The 18250-nt window shown below is 39.2% G+C and overlaps 2 protein-coding genes across 3 annotated transcripts; both read right to left on the bottom strand.

Moving 5' to 3' along the window:
- Positions 1-6869: 6869 nt before the first annotated feature.
- LOC130994445 (putative F-box protein At5g52610) lies at positions 6870-8886 on the bottom strand. Its single transcript, XM_057919487.1, has 3 exons — positions 8744-8886; positions 8171-8354; positions 6870-7931 (listed from the first exon to the last, which is right to left on the bottom strand). Exons 1-3 carry the CDS (start codon positions 8884-8886, stop codon positions 6870-6872), a joined length of 1389 nt encoding a protein of 462 aa, XP_057775470.1.
- Positions 8887-12329: 3443 nt separating this feature from the next.
- Positions 12330-15381, bottom strand: LOC130994811 (putative late blight resistance protein homolog R1A-3). 2 transcript variants are annotated; one of them, XR_009091939.1, is made up of 2 exons: positions 12524-15381; positions 12330-12424 (listed from the first exon to the last, which is right to left on the bottom strand). XR_009091939.1 is itself a non-coding variant. In XM_057919880.1 (2 exons), the coding sequence occupies exons 1-2, from the start codon at positions 15267-15269 to the stop codon at positions 12421-12423; spliced, it is 2688 nt and encodes an 895-aa protein (XP_057775863.1). In that variant the 5' UTR covers positions 15270-15381; the 3' UTR covers positions 12330-12420. The 2 variants fall into 2 exon arrangements, 1 of the variants encoding a protein (XP_057775863.1); XM_057919880.1 differs by having other exon boundaries at positions 12586-15381.
- Between the last annotated feature and the right edge of the window lie 2869 nt (positions 15382-18250).

Here is an 18250-nt window from a genome sequence, read left to right as displayed (position 1 = left end):
TAATAATCCAAAATGTTCTGACTGGGGAATGTCTCTGATCGACTAAGGTATGCACACTTAACCTGCTTAGTCTCTCATCATAATCTAAATCTCTTAACTTTAGCATCGAACCGTTGTCGATATTTCTAGCTCTTGTTAAACTCCAAACCATCTTCAGGAACTCCTCCCGTCTTACGCACTTGTATAGATTTTTCTAGTCAATCATAGTGGTTGGTAACTTTTAGTTACCCATGTCACCTATCCTCCTTTCGATTTGTAGCAGGTGATTGTAATCAATAGGGATTCTAAATCATGCTCACGTGTAATGTAATAGGTAATTGTAATCATAAAGGTTCCGAATATCTGAAGCTGTAAGCTGGCAGTTCTAATTGCAATGTTATAACATCATACACAAAGCGTTTTAACTGCATGTGAGTCTGACTCTGAAGTTCGAACATAAATCATGAAGGTTCTCTTCATGCCATAACTGGTGATAATCGAGAGTTAGAAATGAGTCTTAGCTCATTATGCGATACCTAACTGATTACATAAGTCACACTCGTTGCTACGAGCAATGACTCACGTGATCTATCATCAAATAAGGCAATAGTCGATTCAGTGTTCTGTCACGCGTGAACATCCTGAATGAAGCACTATGCCCGTGTCACTGACTCGTACGTGGCACTCTGCTTGCATTGCTTCCATTGGATTCTCGTGTCTTCTCAAGTGACATTTGATTCTCTTCCTCTTTCTTGGCTCGTCACTATAGCTATAGTGAAAGATAACTGAGTTTCTAGTTTGTATTGTTCTTCTTGTAACAGTGATCATGCATTGTTAATGTATCTAAGTTTATTGAGATATCTAATCAATCAATAAAGCATAAAACCTGAATGTAAGCATCAATACATTCACATGAAACGTGAACTTTTCAACGTTTGAATATCATTACCGCTTTCTTTCTTGTTGAGCATGACGATGTGATGAAGTGCTGAGCTTTTGTCGACTGACACTTTTATACTAATATCTAATCTAGGACTAATTGGGTAACTCTTGGATTCAGAGCAAACGAACTGCTCTGATACCATTCTGTCACGACCGGACCTAATTAAGGATAACTAAGCCGGAAAAACCGTGACTAAGGGAGGGAAGTTAGAAGCGGGGATAGAAAGGGAGTGAACAAATAATAGGGATCGAACTCAATCATTGTTAGAAGGGGAAACTCATAAGATAACTTACGTTGAGTCACAAAGACTCAAATAAACTTGTAAATTCGAATGAATACGACTTAATTCAAAAACATATTACTTAAGAGTACGCAGCGGAAATAACAATCTGATTACATGTATGAAGACATGTATCCAAGAGTTTATTTATTCAACCTATGACAAAAGCTCTGCTCCTCACTTCATCTCCATCTGCCATTCTCAACCTGCACATTTAGAAATATATGCAGGGCTGAGTACAAAAGTACTCAGTGGGCACGTATGCCTAAGTATAACATAAACATGCTTCGTAAAACTGTAAATTGTCATGCCATCATAAACAGTACAGCAAGGGAGTTTTAGCTAAATAGGCCCAAGCTTACTAAGTTCATTTATGATTCTTAAAGTTCGTCTGCAGACTAAGTTCTCTTGTAATCTATCATATCTGGAACTTGTGCCGGAGAGGTGGCCACCTCTCACGGTCACTTGACCGGCCAACCCGCTAGATGACTCACGGTCACTGGTGTACACTAGCCCTGGCAGGATAGCTATCAACTGCTCAGGACCCGAATTCGATTGCATAATAAAAGTCACATCAGATAGATATCATACTGAAATTTAAATATTTTATGGCAAGACAATATTTGAAATAACTTCAATTAATTTAGTCATGAAATAACTTGCTTGAACGTAACATTTAAACTCATTTGATATATGAAAGTAATGCCCACCTGATAAGCAAACATTTGCTATAGCTTAGTTACTCCTGAATAGCTTTTACTCTCGCGCCTGACCTTTATTGCGAGAATATAATATAAGACTTTAACTCGATGATAATTCTCAAATGAATGAGAATGTATAAAATAACTATGCATGACTTCTTATGTATGATTCTTTATTCCGACTTATTACTCCAGGAAATTTTACTATTAATCCTAACTCTCGGATTAAATAAATTAAATAACTTAAATGAGACTCGTCGCATGAGGTCGGATAATAACTATAATGAATCCGCTTATCTAGAGTGTTCTTATCCCACTTGATAATTATAATAGATCTCGCTCTGTAATCGATTAAAAGGAAATAGCTCAATCGAATTAATCGCTTAATAATTACGTAATACGAAATCTGTAATTAAAACTATCTGAGTCCAATTAATCGATTATTAAGGACTGATCATGAATCGGCTTATATAAATAATCCAATAATTAAAAGGCCCAAACATAAGGTAGCCAAATAATTAAATACGTAGAAGTGGGCCTTAATTAAAAGTCATGACAGCCCATCAACTAAATAATAAGCTCAAATATGTAATAACTACCAGCCCAAATTATTAAATAACTCTGGGCCCAAATGAAATAAATAAGCAGCCCGAAGGAAGAATAAAATGAAATAGCCCAAGTAAAATAGATGAGGCCCAATAGAAATAAATTAGGGGAGGCCCAAAGGAAAAATAATACAAGGCCCAAAAATTGGCCCAACTCCCATACTCCCACAAAATCGGCCTCTCTCTCTTCTCCAATCACGCTCAGCACTCTCCTCTCAATTCTCCAAATCTCAATCTGCCGAGGCTTCCGCCGCCGCGACTCCGGCGCGGCCGCACCTGGCCGAGGGCGGCGCCTCTCGTCCATCTCACTCTCTCCTCTCGAAACTCCTCTTTCTCAAAAAAAATCAGAACGCCTCTCTCTCCCTTTCTCTCTCTCTCGCTCCGTCTCCAGCCGGTTCCGCCGCGAACGGCTCCGGCAAGACCGTGCCGGCCGAGCTTCTGCTGCTGTATCTCAGATTTAGGAAGGCCACCCAAAAATTTGGGACCTAATTCTCCCAAATCGGAAATCACCGCCGCCGCCCCTGAACTTTCGATGAGCCGCGGTCGTTCCTTCTCCCAAATCGGCGACGCCGGTGTAGAGCCTGAGCCCGGCGCCATTCCTCACCTCTTCTCCCTTCTGGAAGCTCCGGGAACACGCACACACACACCCGAGGCAGAGGTCGAGCTCTGGTCCTCAGCCCACTCTCAATCTTGCCGCAGCCGTTGCGTTTCTCGCCGCCTCCGTCGATTCCCCGAGGTCTGACGCCACGCTGCTGCTGGATTCGGGCGAAGGGTACTCCGCCGCTGCTGAAATCCAGAATCGGCGAGAGCCATCGCCGAGGTCGGGAGTCGTCTGCCTTTCACCGCTCGACGCCGCCGACGTTGCTGTCCCCGCGAGTTGCCGCCCACTCGACGTCCTTCGGTCCGAACAAACAGGGCAGTAGCCCCGCCTTCTCTAAAAGCTGAGTTCTCGTCTCCCTCTATTTTCTATTAGTCCTTAATTCTAGTGATGTTATCCCTTAGAGAACATGTAACTTTGCTAAGTTTAACATGCTTATGGTCATTTATTAATCGAAACTAGCCATGTTTTGTAATGAATGCGAACTGGATTGAATACTTGGGATAGTGAAATACCTTGGATATGTTCAAACTGTTGGGTGGCTGCTGTGTTGCTATTGATTCTCGTGGAGACAAACTGAAATAGAATTATGTATTGTTTTTCTTAACAAATGAAGGTGGAATCATGGAAGCAGGTGGAGGAGATTGAAGTCAGGGCTTACCTTATTTGAAGTCTTGCAGCAGCAATGGATTCTCCCGTTTCTCTCTCAAAAGTCCTTAGTGTGGAATGGGGGAGAATGAAGTGAGATTGCTGGCTGGAGGTTTGAGACTAAGAGGGAATGGTTGTTGGCTGAACACTTGAGCACTCTACGGAGATGGTACAGAGGTAGGGTGGCTGTAGGACCTTGCGTGAATTAAGGCTGCAGAGGGGAAATGTTGCTGTTGTAGTAGCCCTTTTGCACACACGTTTCCCCTTCCTATTCTCTCTTTTCCTTCTTTTGATAAAGTAGCACTCTTTTCCCTTTTTCTTTTTGCACTAGATAATGAATAGTAGTGTAGAAATAATTGTTGATGGTATTTGTTGGAGAGCATGCGTGTAGTATGCAATAGAGTAGGAAAGAGGACTATGATTGTAAGTGTTGGAAAGTCTTGAGGTGACAAATAGAATCTCATAGTAGTTTTTGTATCAATTGAGGATCTGTAAATCTAATTTTTTTTCGGATTCTACTAATCTTTATAAAGCCTCTGCGAATTAAATATCTAATTTAACTCGCTCTATTAATCGGGATTAAATCCACGACTGAGTAAAGTAATAGATAGAAATAATATTTCGATTACAAATAAAATAATAACTCGACTTTGTTAAGTCAATTATCATTCTGAAATAAATCATTGACTACTCAATAATTCAATCGTGGTCATCTCAGGTAATGACATCTAATTCAGAACTCTGAGCTGAATTAACTGAATATTAATCACTGGATTAAATCAACTGAAAGATGTAAAAATAAATATTGCATTTGTTGCTCTTAATCATAAAATAAAATAGCGGGCTACTACACATTTTGATATTCATCATTTCTCCAATCACAAGCATGCCGACCATGTGGTCTTTAGTAAAAAACTTGCAACCAAATAATGTCAGATCTACAATTAGAATGAGACTTGTGCGTGCATACAACCGCTCATCTCAAAGCACCAACAATGTTATCAGCTATGAGTGTATTTTTCATGATCGTGAGGTAAAAATTCTCTATTCACTAAACTATTACGTATTTAAGTATTTTTGCAACATTATTATGTTTTTCTAATTTAGTTGTTTTTTTTAAATATAGGGTGACCACATCCATGCTACACTTGATCGCACGTTGATCCCCAAGTTCAAACATATCTTGAAAGAAGACTGTGTTTATGCCATAAATTTTTTTTTTGGTGATGCATGATTCCAACAAAAAGTATAGAACAACGACAAATGTCTACTATATTAAATTTATTAATAGTCATATAGTTGAAATTTATGAAGAAGGTTTTCCACGCCAACTATTTAACTTTGAAAGTTTTAAAGAAGTGGCCTCCATTGCAATGACATTATGCTATTTGGTAATGTATTTATTTCATTATTTCCTTATACATGCATATTCAATTGATAAACTCAAAATTCATATTTTTATAAACTCAACATTTTGATATATCTACATTATTGGTATGCATTTATATATGTAGATGTAATTGGTGTGGTTTATCATTAAACGGTACTTTGCAATGATGGAAGACAAGTTGAAGGGGTCTGAAATCTTGATATATAATGAAGACAAAGTAGAATGTTCGTCTACTACAAATGTTGTATATAAAGAAATTTTCCAAAATTTATAATAATAAGATGAGAAGTTTCCAATTGTCTTTTCATGTATTATAATTTTTACATTGATTTTTATGTAATTAAAAATGATAGTCTTAAATATATTTTAGCAGTAATATAATTGGTATAACAATTGTATAATAAAATATTTTTAAAACTCATTTATTTTAGAGATTATACAAAAATGTCTTCGAGAATATGTTACAATAAAACTTTAACAACATATGTAACCCCGTGCATCGCACGGGTAAAACACTAGTTATATTATATATTTGAGTGAAGCTATATTGTTGGAGGGAAATATGGCAAAAGCATTTTTTAAGTCATGAATTATAAAATTTGAGTTAGTATATTAAAATATTCATTTTTATATAAAGATAAATAGCTCTCTCTCTTTCTTCTTCTTCTTCTTCTTTTTTTTTTTCACTTATAAGGTATGCTCTCCTTAGTTATAAATTTATCATAATAAAATGAGAGAAATAAAATATTCTCTCTTTGAATCGCCCCCTTTTTTTATAAAAAAGGGAAAAAAAAAGGGGGCAACTATATTATAAATCATGATGAACAATATCGTTGAGCCAGACTGAAAAATCCGACTGCCAGATCGTTACATCATCAAACCAACAAGCGAAATTCGCAAGACAACAACATGTATAGCTAAGAGGGAATCAGTAAAGACCTCAACTGGGCCGAGGTCGTTCTCGATGCAGAACCCAATCCCCAACAAAATGGCATGAAGCTCTCCCATCAACGTCATCTCGGTGCGCCCAATACGCCGCGAAACAGCAGTCATAATCTCTCCTCTGTGATTTCTGATTAAGCAAACCATCACGGTGAATTGATACGTCACACTACAAGAAATTTCGGCTCTAACGACAGAAAAAAACGGTCGTTAAGGTTTTAACGACCGTTTCCAAACAAAGGCTCTTCTCATGCTTAACATCACAACGACCTTTCCATATATCCACCAAAAACAGATACCAAACAGGTCGAATTCTTCAATCCCATACTCAGCAGCAATAGTTCGACAGATATCCTCAAAGGAGAAGCTTCTCTTACCTTTCAAGTTATGCCACCATTTAGATATCTTGTGTTTAAATCCCCTTCCTTACAATTTTGACATTTTTTTGTTAAATTCTTCATATACATTAATTTATTTTTTGCTAAATTCTTCATATATATACCTTAATTTAGAAACAGAGAGAATATGCGTTGACTTGCTATTGGCTGTGAGGTCACAGTCTGTCCATTCAAAGTGATCATAAAAATTCCATCTTAATTTTATCATCCTTCAATACTATCATAATATTCGGCTGATGTGTCTTGAAGAAAGAAATACATACTATATCTGCAAAAATAATCTGAAAAGCTATAAACAATAATGTATCTCTATATATGATACATAAGCTCTTTTAACTAAACCAAATAGAAACAATAACGATTCTATAATACTCTTTTAACTTAGTCATATCAGATTATTCTTATGCAGAAAAGCTTGATAACCACCGGTATAGGATTGTGGTAGCTTTGTGGAGTGGAGTTGATGCGTATCAAGATTGTAGAAAATGCAAGGCCGCCAATGCTTCCAAGAAAAATAGGTGCCAAAACGAAACGCCAAAACCTGTGGATATTTAACCCAACCAAGTGGCTCAAGAACTTGAGGAGCATCTTTAGGAGCAAACTGTTGAACCCTGCATTTCTCAGCTCTCAAGTCGACGTTGGGCAGCGCCTTCCTCCACTCGCCCGTCTCTGCCTTCAACTCCCAAACCTCCCACGACAGATCCCCACACGCAACCAGGAGCGACACACACCTCCCAGTTGACAGATAATAATAGTTGTTGTCAAGGTACTGATAAGGGGCTTCACTCAGTGTAATGATCTCCGTCTCCACATCCAGCGTCACGCAGTATCTCCCCCTTCCCCAATGCATGAAACCTTCAGTAGTCAAGGGAGCCTTGTTGAAGAAAAATGGGCTGAGATGGTGGGGAACCTCGATGTGCCTCCAGGACTCATTGACTCCAACAGTGAGCACGTCAAGACCATAGTCAGTTTGTGGCGAGTGGCAAACAGTGTACCGTGCAATCACTTTATACGCCGAGGAAGCTGCAGAGTATGCAAAACCATACTCGAGCACGAAATAGGATACGCCTCTAGCCAATCGTGGGACGAGGAGTGACTGCTTCGTTGCTGGATTCACAAGGCGAACGCGGTAATCTTTGAAATCATACTCCAGAGCCAAACCGTTGCAGGTAGCAAGAAATCTCAATTTGGAGATGTGATTTGGCTCAGATGTGTGGATTCCACCATCTGCGTCGGCTGTTACATAAAGTGGCAGAGTATAATCCTTCAGGGGTGATAGAAGGAGTCCATAGGTAGCACCGTGCATCTGCGCGTTGATGAAGGCATGAGAATGGATAATGTGGCACCACCGCCGGCAGACGAGCCTCGCTCTCTGGTAGAGATGATCGGCCGGCAAACGGAGGAGGATTTCGAACAATAGGTCTGTGGGGAGAGACACTATGTTTATCTGCAAATTTTTGTTGTGGAACACCATCATCAATCTACTAATCAATCGACTAACCAATTCAATAATTTGTATATGTGTTTTATCAATATGCCTTTTTATATTAAACTCTAACCTAAATTTCAAAGACAATATATTTTGTTATGAAACATATATATATATATATTATGCATACGCCACCTAATTTTGAAAGACAAGCATGTGCATATGAAAGAAGGGAAAATATGAGGGAGAGTGCTTACCGATTCTCTACTAAGAATGTCGGAATGGGGATCCGAAACGCTGTCGTCGGTGAAGCAGCGGCGCGGAGGCGTTGGTTTCGTAGGAAGCATTTGAGCTTTTCTATTTCCGGTGAAGTGTGTTGAACGCGGCGGCGGAGTAAACCTCAATAAATACAGCAGTTTCCCACCCAAAACCCAAATAAACCTAAAACCCAAAACAATGGCCCATTCTATTAAAATAACTATAGAGCCCTATTCTCCCCTACAGAAACCCAAAAAAATTCGTTTATTTCCAGAATCGGCCTGCCGCCGCCTCCCCGCCGCTGCAGCGATGGAAGCTTGCTTAGTGAAGACTACAAAAATCTTTTCCATTCGATTTCTGCATTTTATGTCGACACACAAATTCAGCATTCTACATATGGACTTCTTCTCTGCTGCAGTGAAGTGTGGGGCGGTCATCATCCAATTCTCATCACTGCAACGCAAGGCGGCCGGATTGAGACATCCGAGTTCACTTACTTACACAGAGGCAGATTACTAAACATTTGCAATGGTTTGTGCTTAGAGGTACACGGCATTCTTAGATATCCATACATTATAAATCCCGCAACAAAGCAATCATTCATGATCCCTACAATACCTAATGCTCTACCACATGCCAGTAGATTTGGTATGGCATTTGCTCCATGTTCCATCAAGTATAAATTGACTTGTATCGGAGGTTCCAGCAGCGTCATCTTGCCATACTGGATTTCGGAGTCGATAAGTCTTGGAGAGACATTGCGCTTGACAGCTTTCCTGAAAGGGATCGCGTGTTGAATATTTTGTCGAATTCTCCGTTGGTTACAGAAGGTTTCATATACATTGGACGTGTGAATATCGGGGAATCGTTTTGACAGTGGATATTGAGACTGAGATCCTTACAAAGAGTATAATCCCTTCTTTTTCTTTGACGGAACATACGTTGTATTATCTGTCAATAGGGAGGTTCTGTTAAATACCATAATTTGTTACTTGACCTTTTGAATACTAGTTCATATTTAGTGTTGGTTAGGTTAAGAGTCACATTCATAAGTGTAATATCTCAAGAGACTCATGCTGCAGGGTAAACAAACCAAGCCGCTCGCGAACTATTCGGAGCTCGGCTCGAAAAAAGCTCGTTTAAGTTCGTTTAGAGAAGTTCGATAGATAAACAAACCAAACTTGAGCTTAGTAGTATTCGGCTCGTTAGCTCGTGAACATGTTCGTTAAGTGATTCAACTTGAAAATTATAAATTATTAGTATATACAACTTATATTTATCCACTAAAATTAATAATAATTGTATTAAATCTCTAATTAATTTTATTTGTTATAAGAAAATAATTAATATATTTATTATTTTAAATAAAATAATTTATTTTTAAAATAAAATAATCAATATTTTGAATATAAATATAAATTTAGAAAGTTCGTATAGGCTCGATTAGGCTCGTGAGCCTCAAAGTATTCGGTAAGTAAAGTTCGGGATTCGATTTGATACTAAACAAACCAAACTTGAGCACACCACTATTCGGTTCGGTTCGGTTCGATTACACCCATATCTATGAGACTATTAATACCTAGTATCTCTAGAATTATCTATGCACACTATAAATAGTGTTGCTTCTCATTTGTAAAAGTAAGAAAGAAAAAAATACTCCAAAGTAAAATATATGAGTGTGCTGTAGCAACTCAAGTAAAACCCCATTTCAATAAAGTTCTCCACATCATAGCTTCCGCAAAACCAGCAGGTTCGTATCAGTGTTGATGAGCAATGGAGATTTCTCGTGGGATGTTTGGGGGATGAATTCGAAAACTGGTGAATGGAGGAAGGTGCTTCCCGCCATTAGGTTGGAATCTCAAAAGCGGTGGCTTCAACAGTTTGCTCCAGCACGTGTATATCGAGTCTTGGAGCCATTTGGTTGGGTTAAATACCCTGAGGTTCTGGCCTTTCGTTTTAGTGGTTGGAGTGGCGCCACTTGTTTTTTCTACAATCTTGTTACGCATGAAATCAACTCGACTGAATTGACATACTCCGCTGCATACGTTGGGTTTGTGCATAAGAATAGCCTGGAATGGTTAAGATTAGATTATTTGGCGTAGAATGTTTATCATAGTCGTGGATTGTTTGAACCCTTTTAAAGGATGATTCTCAACTTTTTATGAGAGTTTTGTTTCTGTTTAGTGCATTATTCGATTATTTGTTTGATTTTTTTGAAGGATCCATCGATCAAGAGGTAAGTGTAGGGGTGTCAATCGGGCCAATCCACTCGGTTTCGGGTCAATCCATTCAGTTTTGGGTTATTTTCGGTTCGGGCTAGTCGGTTTTTTTATTTTTCGAACTAAATTTTTTTGACCCTAACCCACTCGGTTTTGGGCTAGCCCGTTCGGGCCCACAAATTTACGATTTTTTATATGTATAATTTTTTTATATGGATAATCATATTATTGTAATAAAAATATGTCGTGCTTTTTAAATCAAAATATTTCTTCTTATTTTAGATACAAAAATTAGTGTAATTTTAATGTAAATTTACATAATATTTAATTTTAACTTTGTTTCCAATAAAAATTGTATATAGATATAACATAAATTGCTATCTTTCTTTGACTTTTGTATCATAAATATTTATTATTAATCGTTAGAAAAAATCAAAACATATTATACAAGCATCAAAATGTTATTATCAAATTAAAAAGTAAAGTATTAAAATTTAGAAATCAATTATTAAGAAAGTGTTCAGTTAATCGGGCCAATCTACTCGATTTTCGGGCCAACCCTATCGGGCTCGGGCTATTTTCGGTTCGGGCCATTCGGGCTAAAAATTTTCAGCTCTAACCCACTTTTTTTATCGGTCTATTCAGGTCGACCCGTCGGTTTCGGACTTTTTTTACATCCCTAGGTAAGTGTAAAAATGGCATGATGTTTTTTTTTTCCATATCATATTTAAACAATTTGCATGGAGTTCTGGCCTCAGTTCGACTATCTTGTTCTTTGTTGTGGGTGTGAGGTAAATCCTAAATGTTTTATGTGGTATCTTGAATTTCCGTTGCGAATTGAAAAACAGCATTTTCTGATATATCATTGTTTATCAACCAGTACTGGTTTTCTTTTTATATGTTTATTGAGTGCTAGCAGAAAGAACTTGAATGTGTAATTAATAGTATCAATTTATATGCAAAGTAACAGCTATAATCCATACTAATAGAAAAGAGCCAAAGACATCTTAATGCACAACTTGTGGATTGCCTATTTTATTCCTATTATATATTTTATTTTAAAATTATTTTACATATTATATATTTATAAGAATATATTAATTCATTAGATATTACACTAAATCTATGTGATATATTTCTATAGTTATTGATAAGGCTTATAAATAAATATATCCATCCAATAAATAATCTAATAAAAGTAATGAATTACTCCCTCTGTTCATCAAAGATATGTCACTTTACTTTCGGCACGAGTTTTAATAAAATGTGAGTGAAGTTGGTAGTGGAGTAAGGGTCCCACTTTAAATGTGAGTGGAATGGTGTGGACTCTACTACTAAAAATGAATGTGGCAATTTTTTTGTGGACGGACGAAAAAAGAAATTATGGCATATCTTTGGTGGACGGAGAGAGTAATAGATTTCTTAAAATAATAAATTATCAAATAAAATAACATTAATTACACATACAACGTACGTTCTTTCTACTAGTCTATCTACAAATGACAATTGAAAAAGATCAACTAAAATGCAACTAGCTAGCTTTACTAATAAAAACGTAATATAAGAAATGCGACTTCACTCAAACTATAGCTGCCACGAGAGGTAATTTGAGGAAGAGAAATATTGCTATTGACTATTGAGAATAACGATTTCAAATGCTTTTTGTCTTGCCAAGAAGAGCTTTTTGAACATCTCCTCTTTTCCCTCTTCAGCTTTCTTTAATGCATCACTTTGTTGAGTTTTCTTGATGCTTATATTGCCCCAGTTGTGGATGACCATGAAGCGGATCCATTGGAGCGTCGCATTGCTGATGCAGTTTATGCAGCTGAGGATGTCATCGAATCCCAAATTGCGCTTCAAATTCATAACCGATCCACAATTCGTGGGAAGATGTCCAGTTTTATCAACTTGTTTCGAGCTCTGTGTAAATGCACAACTATTGAAGATAAATTCTATCACGATCTACAACAAGTGATAGAAGAAATGAATTTGATCAAGATGGAAGCCATGGAGATTGTACAAGCAGCAGCTCAACTGCAGAGAAAGCCTTGGAAAGTTATGTGCTTAAATAACTTTCCAAAAAGGAAGAGAAGCTAAATGAGTTATTTAAATAGAAAGACTTGTGGAGCTTACACTAATGAAGCAACAAAGTTTTATAAGCTTAATACAAACAAAAGGTCTGAACTTGTAACTACCAATCTTGGATGCTGAATGCTTCTAATGGCCTTCTCACTGTAACTTCAAAGTTGGGACTTGCCAAGCTCAGCAGTCTTTCGTCTCCTTTTCGAACTATAGCTCGAACACAAAGGTCAAGTTGGTCTCCACATAAATCCTCTTGTTCTTCTACTATCTTTGCAGCTGACTCTACCGCTGATTCACTGCAATATTCCAAAGCTATTAATTTCAGCGTTGGTATCTCTCCAACTTCGGAAGGGATCTCCTCCAATTTTTCCAAACCTCGGAGACGAAGCTCCTGCAGCACTGCAAAATGGGAGCTCTCGGCCATCGTCCAATCTTCTAGACCATGACACGAGTTCAATTGCAGTAGCTTGAGGCTCTGGAATTGACCCTCACTAGTGTCCCACTTGCCTGTTTTGAACGTACCAAATTCGATTACTAACTTCTGAAGGAGAGGCAACCACCCTATCTTTTGCAGTATCTCTACCAACTCTAGATGATAAGAGGAAAAGAGAGATAACTTCAACTTCTTGAGGGAGTGTGGGAAACCAATCCTCTGAAAATACTCAACATATCCATCATCGATGCGGCAGTGCAAGTTTTCCAATTTACTCAGACACTCAAGATAGCTGAAACAGTTTGCTATCTCCATTTGTTTCAATTCACTCAAACTCTCCATTTCTTTGGATCTGTAAATTAGATGCAATTTCCTGACATTGGGAATTCGTTTAACCACCTCCTCATTCAAATACAAATTCTTTGCTCCTCTGAGCGTTTTCAGATTCTCCATGATAACGATATCATCACTCCGAGGATCTGGGAGAATCAATCCTTCTCCCATAAACTCGAGATGCTTAAGTTGATGCAATTTCCAAATTTCAATCGGTGCCATAAGATCATGCCAACGATGATCAATACTGCATCTATTCAAATTCCAAGACTTACCGAGTGAAGACTGATCAACTATTAACGTATACAGATTCCAAAGCAAATTGATGGAAGACGGGAATTTGGAATTCCTATGAACTCTAACAGCAAGATGCCGTGAGTTCACCAATTGAAAAACATCGCCTAGAAAATGAGCACCACGCCCCGTAGCATAAGCTGGTCGATGTGTATCTCTATATTTGAGTGTTCTCAACAATCTAAAATTGTGAGGCCTTTCAAAGTTATCTACGACAGAAGGAGACTTTTCTATGATATGATAAAACCTCTCTTTTTCAACTTCTTTCAAACACACGTCCCTCAACAAATCATGAATCTTACAAAACTTTACATTTCCACTAAACCCCAACTCATCAACTAAAATCAGATTTCTATCTACCAACTCCTTCAAGTACTCATCTGCTATTGTTTCCAAACATTTTCCAGTCACGGGTTTTAAAAATCCTTCTGAAACCCATAGCTTCTTCAGCATTGAGACACGAATTGAACGATCTTCCTCAAAAATACCCATATACAAAAAGCATGGCTTCAAATAGTTGGGCAGATAGACATAACTCATCCTTAATATTTTCAAGCAAAATTTATCATTATTGATGATCACAATAGAGCTTAAATTTTGCTCAATATGCCCCCAATATTCTCTCGTGCGCTCAGATTTTGCCAAAAGACCTCCAATTGTAGCAATTGATAAAGGAAGCCCTTTACAATTTGCTACAATACTCTTTCCAATGTCCTCCAACTCAGGTGGAAAACTTTCTCCCCCAAACACAGTCTTACATAACAAATGCCAACTACTAGCCTCGTCTAGAAATTTCATTCCAATGCCATAAGACCCACCCAACTCCAAATTCAAGTTTGACATCCTTGTTGTTATGATTATTCGACTCCCATCATTATAATCAGGAAAGAAAAACTTGATCTTATCCCACACTTCAATACTCCACATATCATCCATAATTATGAGATACCTTCTACCCGATAAGTACTGGAATAGTTGTAATCCCAATTCGCCCCCACTCAGATTACTACCCCAATCCCCACTTGCTTGGAAAAGAACTTCGCTAAGTGTTTCTCTCACATTATAAGTTTGAGAAATTGTAGTCCATGCACAAATATCAAAATGCTCTTTAACAAGCGCATGCTCAAATACATGTCGGGCAAGAGTGGTCTTACCAATGCCGCCCATCCCCATAATTGGGATGATTTGGCGACTGAGTTGGCCTCCGGTGAGCTTATCCAGCACTTGAAGTAACACGTCGTCGAAGCCCACCATTATGCTTTCCTTCACGGTGGATGAGGAGCCAGCATGAGTTGAGGAGACCTTTCTCTGCAGTTGAGCTGTGGCTGCAATCTCCATGGCTTCCATCTTGATCAAATTCATTTCTTCTATCACTTGTTGCAGATCCTGATAGAAGTCCTCCTCAATAGTTGTGCATTTACACAGAGCTCGAAACAAGTTGATAAAACTCATCATCTTCCCAACAATTGTGGATCGGTTATGAATTTGAAGCACAATTTGGGATTCGATGACATCCTCAGCTGCATAAACTGCATCAGCAATGCGACGCTCCAATGGATCCGCCTCATGGTCATCCACAACTGGGGAAATATAAGCATCAAGAAATTCCTGCAAGAAGGTCACATTTTGAGTGAGAGATTCAACTTGCTGTTTGTGGATAGAAATTGGAGGGGAAGGATGTTTTTCAAGGCGATCTATGATATGCATAAGAGAAACCAGAGCTCCGTAAGCCGCCATGATTAACACTTTGAATAATATATATATTTATGGGAAGTGTGAATGAAAATATCTGATACTAATATTTGAGAGGTGAAAGAAGGCAATTAGCTAATCAGGTATTATGATTCCACAATTGAGATTTGAAACTTTTTATAGCAGATATATACAGATGAAGAAGTCATGTGCAACATTATTATTGAAATCAATAAAATAAGCTGCAGTTGTTGGATTCAAACTTTTTTATATGTGCACCTAACGTGGCTTGCTTATAATTATAGTGGTTAAGTCAACATGGAATATTTAAATGTGCTGCAGTTGTCTGAATAAGCACGTCGCTCTTAAAATATAACCACTGCCATTAATTCAATTAATTACATGTTTGCTGCTAATCAAACTTATTGCTGGTGTTTGATGTTGACTTTCACCAGCATCGATGATTGAATTAGTTTATGATGCGAAGCAGTCCTTGCATCGATGAAATATTAATTATAATGGAAAGATTAAGATATTTTGATAAACGAGCATGTGGAGAGTTGGCCCAATGATCTTTAATTCCCTAGTCCAAATCTGTTACCCGGCCCATTTCCTAAACCCTAGCCCACTATCCCATCTGCGCCGCTTCATCTTTTTTGCCGCCCGTCTCCTCGATTCCCACCTCCGACTTCAATGCTCCACCCTCCTTCCCAATGACCTCCACTCATTTTTTATCCCTGTTGCATGTCTTTCAATTGTAAGGAAGTTTTTCACACCATTTCTCTTGGAAGGCTCTGCTATTCCTTCCTGAAGTGTCGCCGGATTCCTGTTCGTGGTTTCCTAATTGGTGACTGTGGGTGTGAACTTCTCTTCGATTGAGTGCTTGTATCGTCGGATTCCTGTCCATCGGTTTCCTGTTTGGTGATACTTGCTGGGTGTGTACGCCATCGGTTTCCTGACCACCGGAATCCTGCTGTTGGTGGCTGTGCAACTGAGATCTGGTTGCTGATCCGTTCTTCCTGTTCCCTGAGCCGTGATCATTGAGCTGCTGGAAGAGCCGTTGCCTACTGTGGGAAAAATCTGAGCCAAAGTGTCCCGAGGACACATTTTTTCCATATCGAGTTTCCTCTGATTTCTTACTTTCTCTCTTTCCTTCAGGATTACTTTGTTTCTCTTTTACTTGCTGCCTTTCTTTGTGTGTTGCAGAGAAGTGAAGAAGAAGCAGCGAGATCGAAGGAGCAAAGCAGCGAGATCGAAGGACCAGCGCCAGCAGAGTCGAGGTGCCAGCGAAGTCGAGGCGCTCCTGAGCAGAGGAGTCGAGGCTGTCCAGAGCAGCGAAGTCGTCGGGCGCCAGAGATGTCGCGTTCCCGCTGAGCAGAGAAGTCGCATCCCCGCTGAGCAGAGAAGTCGCGTCCCCGCTGAACAGAGAAGTCGAAGGAGCAGAGCAGAGGGATCCAAGCTTCAGTGCAGAGGAGTCAACACTTCAGAGCAGAGGAAGATCAAGTGCTTGAGCACGAGTGGGGGAGACAGGAGGTTCGGGAATCAAGAGGTGTAATCCTGGCTAGGCGAAGATACCCAACAGTGGTATCAGAGCCACGGTGACCTAGCCAGGGCACCCTCCGAACACATCTTTCCCACCCCGCCGCCCGTTGGCTGCGCCGATTCGCTCCCGACGAGCAAGGAAAGAGGTAGGTCCGGCCTCTCCCCTTCCTGGGAGAGGCGGCTCTGGTAAATTAGCTTAAACCTGAAACTCCTAGATTCTAAGGTTGGTTCTGTTGCTGTTGTTTGTGTTTTGCATGTTTTTGCTTGTTGAGATCTTGGTATCTTGCGATCCTGTTTTCTTTTGTGCTTCCGCGTGTTGTCTGAAATCTCGATAAACCCTTGGCATTCCAAGCCGAGTGAGATCTCCCTTATTTTGGTCCAGTTCGTCTGGATTCCCCTGTGGGTCTCCTCGTGCGAGTATCCTGGAAAACAAGGGAGAGAGGGGCTTATCTGGATTGGCTGTATGAACTCTGGTGTTTGTTGAGCTCTGCTCTGGGTTGATTGTTGTTTATTGATGTCTGTGTGGCTGCTGTCTTGAGTTTTGCTGCCTGCAGCTGTTTGAGCCTTTTTTTTGTCATCATGAACAACTGCTATAGGTTGAGGGATAGGTTTGTCCCTGGGTTTAAAACTTGCATCAGTAGGAATGTTGTCTTCAATGAACAAAGTTTTCCTTGCATACTTGAATCCTCACAATCTGATGCTCCAAGTGAGGTGGAGATACTGAATGTTTTTGATCAAAACAAGTACGAGTTTATGTTTCCCCCCCCCCCACTGTTCCTTTTGAGGTGGATCATCAATCCAATATGCATGCTGAACCTAATAAGTTGCTTGCTGCTATAAACTCTGAAATAAACTCTCTGCATAATAACAAAACTTGTGTTCTTGTTGAAAGACCGGATAACTGCTCTATTGTTGAATGCAAATGGTTGTTTAAGGCTAAGAAAGAGTTTGGATGACCTTTTGTGTCTCTGTTGTGACAGAGCTCTGTCTGTTGAAGCTCTGCTCTGAGTTTGTTTTACGTCTTTGTGTATTCTGTGTGTCGAGCTCTGCTCTGTGTTTGAGCTCTGCTCTGTCTGTGTGTGCCTTGTTTTGGTCTGTGTGTCTGCCCTGTTCTCCCTTGTTCTGGTCGTTTTTCTGCCTCTGTTGTTTTGTTGTTGTTCTCTTCTCTTGAGTTTCTTGTGTGGGTTTTGTGTGTGTTTGCCTTGTTTTCTCTTTCCTCTGCATGTCGAGTTTTGAGCTCTGCTCTGCTCTGTATGTTTTGCCTCTGCATGTGTGTGTGGTCTGTGAGTCTTCAATGATAACCCTTTGGGTTTGAGAAATGGTGATTTCCCCTTGGGTTGGTCTCTGGTGTTGAGACTGAGATTAATATGTTAATATTTTTCTCACCCTCTATTGTCTTGTCTTTGTGATAGGATGATAGTAAAAATGGCTGTGATGATAAGCTCGAATCAAAGGCATGCTCTTCCCTGGTGACTTAATGATCA

The sequence above is a fragment of the Salvia miltiorrhiza genome, chromosome 7 (genome assembly GCF_028751815.1).
Source record: "Salvia miltiorrhiza cultivar Shanhuang (shh) chromosome 7, IMPLAD_Smil_shh, whole genome shotgun sequence".
NCBI classification, from domain to species: Eukaryota; Viridiplantae; Streptophyta; class Magnoliopsida; order Lamiales; family Lamiaceae; genus Salvia; species Salvia miltiorrhiza.
This window is presented reverse-complemented; position numbering and strand designations above follow the sequence as displayed.